Source organism: Cryptomeria japonica, chromosome 8 (assembly GCF_030272615.1).
Source record: "Cryptomeria japonica chromosome 8, Sugi_1.0, whole genome shotgun sequence".
Classification (NCBI taxonomy): domain Eukaryota; kingdom Viridiplantae; phylum Streptophyta; class Pinopsida; order Cupressales; family Cupressaceae; genus Cryptomeria; species Cryptomeria japonica.
In genome coordinates, this window is record NC_081412.1 from 589674893 (window position 1) to 589685327 (window position 10435).

At 31.5% G+C, this 10435-nt stretch overlaps 1 protein-coding gene across 1 annotated transcript; it reads right to left on the bottom strand.

The window, feature by feature from the left end:
- Window positions 1-236: 236 nt before the first annotated feature.
- LOC131029943 (uncharacterized) lies at window positions 237-1678 on the bottom strand. The gene is made up of 5 exons (XM_057960629.1): window positions 1609-1678; window positions 1312-1523; window positions 951-1121; window positions 616-863; window positions 237-489 (listed from the first exon to the last, which is right to left on the bottom strand). Exons 1-5 carry the CDS (start codon window positions 1676-1678, stop codon window positions 237-239), a joined length of 954 nt encoding a protein of 317 aa, XP_057816612.1.
- Window positions 1679-10435: the final 8757 nt, after the last annotated feature.

A 10435-nucleotide genomic window follows, 5' to 3' on the forward strand; every position in this document is an offset into this window, starting at 1 on the left:
ATTATTAAAACATATTCGATCATAAAATCATTAAGCTATTATATATTTAAACGAAATCATAAAAACATATTTCACCTAAATTCGTAATACGTACTACAAATGTGTATTTATCATCTAATGATAATGATTATATTGATAACCAAAATATTTATATATTTCGAAATCATATATAAATTTTCACGTTGTCAGTACACAAGGACGCTCAAAAGCGCTATATTACTGGTTTCTGGTTACTTTTAGCATTGGAGCTGTTGTTTGAGGAAATCAAGAACAAGCTTATTCACCTCTTGGGGAAACTGCTCTTGAACAAAATGGCTTCCTTCTGATAAGAATTTGATCTCCAGATTGGGCACGTCAGCCTTTAGCATATCACTTTCTATATAATACTCTATCCCTGGAAATTTTATGAAAAAATCCTTTCTTCCCATCACTAGAAGGGTAGGGGCTTCAATCTTATAATTTGCGATGGACTCCAATTTGCCCCAGCTTCTGTCAATGAACATATACAAAATCAAGACCTTTTAACTTTTATAATATAAAGTTCTTATTGCATGATCTAGAATGACAAGAGAATGAGGAAAAATTATATTAAAAAAGTCAGTTTCAAGCTTTTACCTTGTGGCACAAATGTAGGGAACTTGCAGAGGAAAAGCAAATCCTGATTTCTCGTACAGGCTTGTGTACATTTTAAGGTCATTCTCAGTGAACCAAGGTGGCAATGGAGTTGCAGGGTCATAGAGATCCATAATCTCTTTACCCTCTTCTGCTACTGGCAATTCACTTCCTGAGAAAAGTGTGTAGATATTCTTTATCACAGTCTCTACATCAAAACGCTTGAAATCTGCCAAACCTCTTCCTGGCATCTACATGAAGAAATAGGCTCCTTCAAAAAACAAGTTAGCATATTTAAGAACTAATAAGTTGCAGAGAAAGTGTTAAGAGAGAGAAACCTGCCAATGAATGACATATAAATCCTTAGGAAGAAGGTCAAATGCAACGATTTGTGGACCAGGTCTCAAATAAGGTATACCCAACGTTATAATGCCTCTCACTCTATCAGGATACAGGAGGTCCAGACTATATGCTACAGTTGCCCCAAGATCCTTGCCCACAACAAATGCCTGAAAGTTCATGGAGTAGACATCTTGTATATAAGATAAATATTGATTCTGAATCCATATAAATTTATGGAATGGTTTTGTGGTCTAAAAATTAACAGCCCACATGCTGTTTGCTATTTGGGACTTGAGACAATCAAACAATAAACAGAGTGTCCCATGTTTGAACCTTTTTGATCTTGTGGGTACTTACTTTTTCAATGACAAGGGCATCAAGAAGGCCGGCCATGTCTTCCACAAGGTCCACAACCTTGCCTTTATCTATTTCAGAAGGCTGGTCAGAGAGCCCATAGCCTCTCAAGTCTGGAGCAATTGCATGAAATCCTGCATTTGCTAAGGCAATCATCTGATGGCGCCATGAATACCATATTTCAAGAAAACCATGAAGTAGCAACACATCTGGACCTGTAAAGCAAAGCTCATAAACTAATATAGCAAAAAAACTTGAACCACAGAACAAAAGAAGGCTTAAATAAAGAATGATAAATACCTGATCCAATCTCTGCAACATGTAATTTCAGTTCCCCAACATCAACATTCTTGTGCTGTATTTTCTCCATGGATGAAACCAAATGAGAACAGAGTTCAAAAGCTTCTAATCTTAGGGATAGTCTCTCAAGCAAAGTGCTATATAGAGTTTATGTTAGAAAGGAGTGTTACTATACGGAGAATACGAGGGTTTATTGTAGCACAAACAATTTTATTTCTTCTTAATGAATGATTAATCTGTTCCAATTTTTAAAATGGTAAAAGAACAAGTCCAAAAGTTTACTATTCTATCAATCATCTCAATCTTAAAATGAAATAAGAAATTACCATTGAACCATTAATCTATAAAAAGTCCAATATTCGCTACCACGTTTGCTTTAACTAAATTGAAAATTAGAGCATTGAATAAGATGCCAAGCAATATTATTATAAGGGAAGATGAAACAACTGATGTGAAAGGATGCTTAAAACCAAGAAGACAAAAACGGTAATAAAACTGGACTGATCTTGGACGAGGTCAATTATTTTGATGCGTCTTTCTGTCAAAAAATGTGATTGAAAGATATGTTTATGTGGCCGGCTTTGTTTCATCACTTTGTCGACAACCATGTGTAAACGAGAAACTGAAAGAAGCCAAGAGCAACTCTACAAATTCTCCGAGAACGACTATGTCTACGATGTAGGTGGGGAATATGAGACATTCACAATTTGCTAATAACTTGGCATTGGGCATTTCTTTGGCCTATTCTACCTCTTGTTCTTTCACAGATGGGTATATTCTTCTCTTCTAGACCCACCTTCAACAAGAGAATAATAAGGGGAGTGATTGTCGTTAGTTAAAGGAATAATCTAAATTCACTACATTAATAACAGAATATGAGACAATGATAGATAAAGATTAAAAAGTTTGTTTAATTATTGTATATATTTTTTATTAGGTAGGAGGAATCTTGGAAAGCATCTTAATCTTTTTACAAAGAAATTGGTATACAATGATCAATTAACAATGTACATGCATCAACGTTATTAAAAGCAATTTAGAAATAGTACAATTATAACAAAGTAGTTAAAGAAAAAAATCTAAAACGAAGTAGACAATTTCCCAACTAGATCAAGTGAGACACACACACTCTTGGCCTAGGTTCGAGAGAAAGAAACATGTTTGGAAGACTTTTCTTCTTTTACTATATAACAGTTCATGAGAATTTACTATTGTCATTCATAAAGATAAGAGAAGGGGGAGAAGGAACTCTCACTAAGAACCCAACAAGGGAGAATATATGAGAGAAATGTACAATCAAGGGGAGATAATGACAAGAAGCTCCTATTCTCTTTATTTTTTCTCGATTTGATTGTGTAAGTATTTTTATCATCAACATTTTGAATCACACTCTATGATTCATCATCAGGATGTAAAAGAATTCCAAGGAGAGGAAAAATATATAAGCAAGGACAAGAGGCTTCTACACAAAGTCGAAGCAAGTGCACTAACATCACCCCCAAGACAAACTACAGGTGACCTAAGAGAAACTATCATAGGTGACATAGGATGATTAGGTATTGTCAACCCAATGATAGGAGAAGGCCACACTAGCATCATCCCCAAGAACCAATGTTGGTGACATAGGAAAATCAGCCATAGGCAACACATTAGGATCATGCATCATCTCCTTAACAAGAGTAGGAGAGGTAAAAGCCTTTGAATTACAAACATCCTTAACTAGCTCCATGGTGAGGTGTTTATGTGGAGTCTTCTTCCACCAAGAGGATGATAAATGAGGGATCTTCTAGTGAGGGCAAGCCAAAGCCAAATGACTAGTAGAGAAACAACACTCACACTAAAATGGGATTCCTTCATAAGACAAACTTCAAGAGCTATCATGAACTTCTAGAATAACCATTACATAAGTTTTTTAATAATTTTATAAATTATATATGTATGTTTATTGTTAATAGTAAATTTAAAAAGTTATTCATCAATTTGATAAAAATAAAATATATAATTATTAAAAAAATTATTCATTTTCATAGATTGATAGATTATAGATTTTGATTTACTTAAAATATTCATTGACAATAGCAATGCATTGTTTAGAACCTTGTAAACTTTCTAAGATGGTTGGTATTTATAATGAGTCTCCATGAATCATTGATAATGAGGTCATCATGCTACTTCTTTATCTCACTAAGTTATCTTTCACTCTTCTCTGTTGTATTGTTATGCCCTTTGAAATTATATTTTTGGCTTATTTTAAATAATGGTAGCATTTTGTATCATATCCATATCATGTCAAAGAGTTATTTTTTTACCTCATTGTGTATAATATCATTTTTTCATTCTCCTAATTTGATTTAAGAACCTCTTTCATTTTACTTCTAAAGGAAAAATATAGAGAAATAAATTTCCTCTAAATTAAAGGTGTTTTATAAAACTAATTAATTACCATAAATAATAAGTATATGAATTAATACGAATATCAGAGTTGTAGATATAAATATTCAAAATAGTAAAATATTAGGTGTCAATTATTAAAATTGAAAGTGAAAGAGAAAAGGAGTACCTATTGGTATAAATATAATGCATAGATATATTGTAGAGGTTGAAATCCACCTACTTCAAGATTGAAAACTAATTCTCTCTATTTATAGTATATCTCTATTCTAGAACAAGCTATATTCTCTATGCCAAAATGAGTCCACATATCTATATCATATCTATAGGCATAGTGTAATAACCCCAACAAAGTGACTAGAAATTTTTTAAATTTTTAATAATAAACACATTATATATCCCATCATATGAATGTCATTAACTATAACAATAAATAAACATACCTAATATTAACAATAAAATTAACATTAAGTTTTTATGTTGAAATTAGTAGACAATATGAGATTCGTCATCTATGAGAAGAAGATTAGGGGCTAGACTTATGTTTCTACAAAAAATGATAAATAAATCTTGGAGAATTAGGATACAATTCACAATATGAGAGTTGGGGAAACAAAACATGCTAGGAAAAATAGATTTTTATTAAAATTAATAGATTGGATATGATGTTGGCTACCTATGAAAAGAAGATTGGATACCATACCTATGTTATAAATAGAAATGATAAAAAATCCTTAAGAATTTAGATTTGGTTCCTATTATGGGAAATCTTAAGTTGGAGATGGTGGAGATGAAGGAGAACAATGATAGTATGTTTGCAGTTGCTAATGACTAGAAATAATAGGGTACCCAACTTTGAAAAGGAGATAACAAGGAAAAAGGAGAGCCCCTATAAGGTGATTTAGGTTACTAAAAGTTTTAATCAAAATTATTCCAAGAGGATAAAGGTCTAGCTAAAAGCTATGAAATCTATGTTGTGGCCTAAAAGAAATATTGTGAATGCTAGAAAAATGGACAAGGAAGGATTAAGCACTACAACAAAAAGTTAAAAAATTAAATCTTTCAAGGAAGAGATGAAAGGTATCTAGGATTTTGTGGTTCTATGAGAAGGAATTAGAGGCTATCAATATCCCAAAGAAAATATATTTAGGTTTAATTATTTATTTTATTCTCTTAGGATGGGTGTTCCTTAGCTATTGGTATTTGGTTTCACATGATGTGAATATTATGTAACATTTTTTTTGTGTTTTTTTTTTATCTCTCACTATTATAAAGGCTTATAGGGTTCATTCAAAGCCTATTTTACCCTTTAATAAAAGTTAGTGAAGATAGCTCATCATTACATAATCAAGTTATATGAGGATTCAAGTACTATAACTCTCATCAATGATGTTGAATATCATAGACCATGAAGCTAACTACCATATATACAAAGTATTCATATACAATATACATGATAATATATTTGAAGGACTCCAAATTCAACTCTACAAGTGAATCCCTCCAACTTTCTAAGCTTATATTAATGATCAACAAAGGAATTAAACCCATCATTATGGGAATTCACTTTCCTCCTCATACATCAATCAAATAAAAGAAGTATCTATCTATAATCTAGTAGTTTGATACATTTGCCACTTTTGGTTATCTTGATCAATTAATTCATTTATTAAATCACATTCATACGCGAGAAACTAAGATCTAAAATAACCATCTACAAATAATTAATTTTTTATTGCATGTCATATAAATATACAAACTACAAATAATTGCTCCAAGAAAGTCTTGAGATCTCACAACACTTTAGATCACATCATTTTTATCATCAAATACTCATATGACCTAAATACATAAAACTATCCAACCAAGAAAATCTTTATATTTAATAAGATTTATCACCCTGGGGCACAATATAACCAAGAACATATATAACATTAAACCCAACTACTACTTATGTCTCACTCGTAATCTCTCATCATTTGATATCATATCTTTTTAATAAATGCATGCTTAAGCTAAAGATAGCATGCATCTCATACTACATGTATCCTTTCCTTAGATCAATACTAGTACTGAAATGTAGGAAAATGGGATTCTAGTTTAAGAATGCAAACTAAGAACCATTTCAAAACTCTTTCATTGGAGAACAACCAATTAGGCCCAACTTTAATCTAATAGGAGAGTTGATCACTAAGACTAATTTTTCTCTTTTGAATACATTGATTGGATATGATTACATATAATCAAATTGAAGATGAAAGAACTAGGTAAAAAGATGCAAAATTGACAATATTCTTGCACAAATAAGAAAGATACTGAGTTGAAAGTTAATACAGAAGTACAAAAATGAAATAGAGACATAGAGGTGAACCTATTACATAAATATGGGCCTAAAACATTCGGACAAGTGTGCTAGGCACCCTAGTCTAGATAGTTGTCTTGGTGCAAACAAGTATCAAATTTGGAGTCAAGAACATCCAAACTGCAATCTCTCCAAAATTTAGGTCAAATTGGCATGACTATGGCACTAATTGTCATAGGACCTGAGATTTTTCTTCTATTTTTTCTCTTACAATTTCTCGCTCTATCTACCCAGTGCTCTTGTACCTATAAATTTAATTTAATACCTATGTCTAAGCCTACAAATGCACAAAAGAGGAGGAAAATAGTGTTGTTCTATATAGGGGCTTTCCCAAGTCAAACCCTTGGTAGGTGCTAACCTCTACTATAGCTATGATTGATTAGAAAAAAGAGGTTACCCCTAGTAGGGAAATTCCTAAATCTTAAATGAAATTTTTAATTGATAAGATTATACCTTTGGATTCACAATGATGGCGATTCAATGCTCTTTAGGTAATTCCTCCAAGTTTAGATGCAATAACATGGTAAATCATCACAAAATCGATCATGAAAACATACTTGAAGATAACTAGGTGTAGCTTAATACTCCTTGTACTCAAGTCTTGTATTCAAAGAATTGAGTGCTTGAATAGAATTTGTGGATTATGAAAATATGATCAATTGAATTAGAGATGATGTCTTATATAGGATTTCCAAGGTATTTTTGCATTTAGGCCAACTTCCAATAGTCATATATAATAATCGAGACTAGATTTCACAATGTCAAGGCCAAACCATTAAATCCCCAAAATTTTAGGAAATTTTGTTAGGACATGTGAGCAAACTGACATAGTCTTGCCAAAATAGGCACCAAAAAAAGTGGGATGCGAGATATTAGGGCCCTAATACTGACCTCCTCTTGGTTCTAAGAAATTCTAAATGGAAATGATAACTTGGGTGTAACATAGAATTGAATTTAGTGAAGATGCTAAGGATGTTATCACATTCCTTAGTAGGCTATAAGGACAACCCCATACTAATCAATTCCACCCTTGGATATGCTATTGCATATTGAAGGTAATGAAAGGGCAGAAAATGCATTGGAGCATAATTCTTAATGATAATTTGCATGGCCAGTTAGTGGATGTATTGAAAAATACTACATTTCACATGGAATCCTATCTTATATACATGTTAACATACTAGGCCAATTTTCCAAGATTGAGAAGAGTTGGCTCCCCCCAACTTGGAGAAAAAAGGTTTACTATCATTATCCCTATCTAGAGTTGAAAGAGAGCCCAAAACACTATTGTATTATTGATGATGACTTTATTTTTGCAATAATAAGAGGTCTAGAGAATGATTTTGAAAAGAGATTAACTTTGAAGCAACTAGTGAATTAATCAATTGGCACAACTGGTGTGTTTAGTTCAAAAAAATTTAACTTCCACAAGGCACCCTACAAGATTACTAGATATGACATTGAATATTCAAAAGATTTTGGTTAGCAAGCATAATTTCAGATATGTATTCCACATCAAGGTGGGAGTCTGCACTTGTTCAAATATGCATGTAATGTCCAGACAATTGACATTGAGATGGACCTATTGTCCATCAACTTGCATCATGATATAAGACCCAAGTTTGATCCAATTGAGAAGATCAACCCATTGACATGGGAATTATTTAAACATGAGCTTGCACTAGAATATCATTGGACCAACTATCCTAATGAGCATAACTAAGAATAAAGAACCATTGTGGGTTAACTATTTAAATGATTTTGGCATGTAAATTAGAAAAGCCACCGAAAAAAAAGAATAATGATGAGAAGATTGTGCATCCATCATTAAACATAGATAGAGTATTTGATCAACTAATTGCAAATTTGGATTGGTCTATTTTTTAACTCTTCAATGGATAGCAATTCCTTAGTAGTTATAAGTAATTCATTGAAGTGGTTAGTGTTTCTCTATACTAAGGTTATTACCAACAAAATAGAAAAGAAAGAATAGTAGTAGTTACCATTAAGTCTAGTGAGTGAGGAAGATCAAATCCCACTCATTAGGGGGATCTCTCTCTCTCTCTCTCTCTCTCTCTCTCTCTCTCTCTCTCTCTCTCTCTCTCTCTCTCTCTCTCTCTCTCTCTCTCTCTCTCTCTCTCTCTCTCTCTCTCTCTCTCTCTCTCTCTCTCTCTCTGAATTTGGCTACTCTTAATTTGGCTAATTTCCTAAGTGTATGGTTGGGGGTATTACAAATCTTATTAATGGGTGCAATATGCAAGCACACAATATGTTGATATTTTGTGGCCCCTTTATGCATATACCATATCTTCAAAAATTGGAGTGATTTTCTCATCTCTTGTAGATCATTATAGAGGTAATCCAATGCATGAAGATGAATCATGGATGGAAGAGGTGGTAGATATAAGCTTGGTTGTAGGATTATTTTTAATTTTTGGTTGCATGCTTCTATTATAGCTAAATATTTTGTTGATTTTATTTGTTGTAGTTGATTCTTTAATAGTATTTTAATTGTGTCTTATCTTAATTTGTTTGTAATCATTTTATATCATGGGTGCGCCCCCTAGAAAACCCCAACTATTATATCTAAAAAACTAATAAGAACTTTAAGTTAAAAAGGTGTTCACATAAGCAAGGTAAAACTAGGTCAACAAAATAATCTCCTCTTAGACATAAGAAAAATAAAATAATTGTATTCTACCTTAGGGCTAATATGAGTCAATATAAATAATTTTAAATATAGTATTTATGTATGGATTTAGCATATAATTTTATTTTCAACTTGTAAGAGAATAAAATCATGTTTACATAATTCTATGTTAATTAGATAAATGTAATTAATAAAGCAAATGATTGACCTAGATCAATTAGTAGCATTGGCATAAATTATTGGAATAAACATGTACAAAAATAAAATGTAAGAGATATGAGTATCTCTCTCTAAAACCAACGAGGGGAGAATGATATTGATGATCTAAATTGACTCATTGTGTCTAAAAAAATAATGGTTTCGTCTGATAATCATCTCAAAATTGTAACCACTGCTAAAATGATGAAGGTTGATTATGAGCATCATAGGCTAATCTTCATTATTGTAAATATAATCTATTACATACAAAATTGTTGTGTTGTGTGGGATTGAACTAACAAAATGTGCACATGAGAATGAGTTCACCTTCACCTTCCTTAACATTTGAATTTGTCAAGGTAGTGTCTAGAGACATCGTGGAGGAGTTTGCCAAGTTAATATGTGAACAAGTTCACCTATGCTAGATTAACTATAATTAATGAAATCAAATACAACATATAGTGACATTCAAATGGCCTCTACGTTGATATTGGTTTGATTCTTTATTCTCCTTTAGCAATCTAAGTTCGCCCTAATGATTCTCTAACCACATGTTCTCATTTTCTAGATGATGAATTAGCCACAAAATTTAATGTCTTTAAATTGCATAACATAGCTACATGTTACACAAAAATGTGTCAAGTCAATTCATAATATCTAGTAAAAAGGGACAATAATATTAGAATTTTGAATTTGAAAATGTGAATTTTAGGTTCATTCTTGCATGCTTCAAGATTGAACTACATCAAGTGCCACTAAAAGTGAACCATAAGATTAGGGTGAAAATTTCAAGACAAAGAAAGAATGTATAAAAATAATTGCACATGATGATACAATAATGATAAATTAATTGTAAATATGTTAAATTATATGAAAATAAATAAAAAATAAAAAATAAATCAAAATAAATATAAAAATATACTACATTGAAGATATCAAGTTTCCACAATCCATAATGATTATTGCTAAATTGTTTATGGTTTAGATTGTGTTAGAGATTTTTTACATCAATGTTTTGAATCATGCTACTGATCCATTATCAGAATGTTAAAAAAAAAAAAGTTAATATAAAAATATATATTACATTTTTTTAAATAATGCAAAATTAAATAAAAAAAATTTATAGATTTGCCGATTTCACCATTAGACGTGAGTCTGCTAATTTCATTTGGAATCCAAGATTATATATGGTTGTATAAATGGCAATGACTACGCAAAAACTTTTT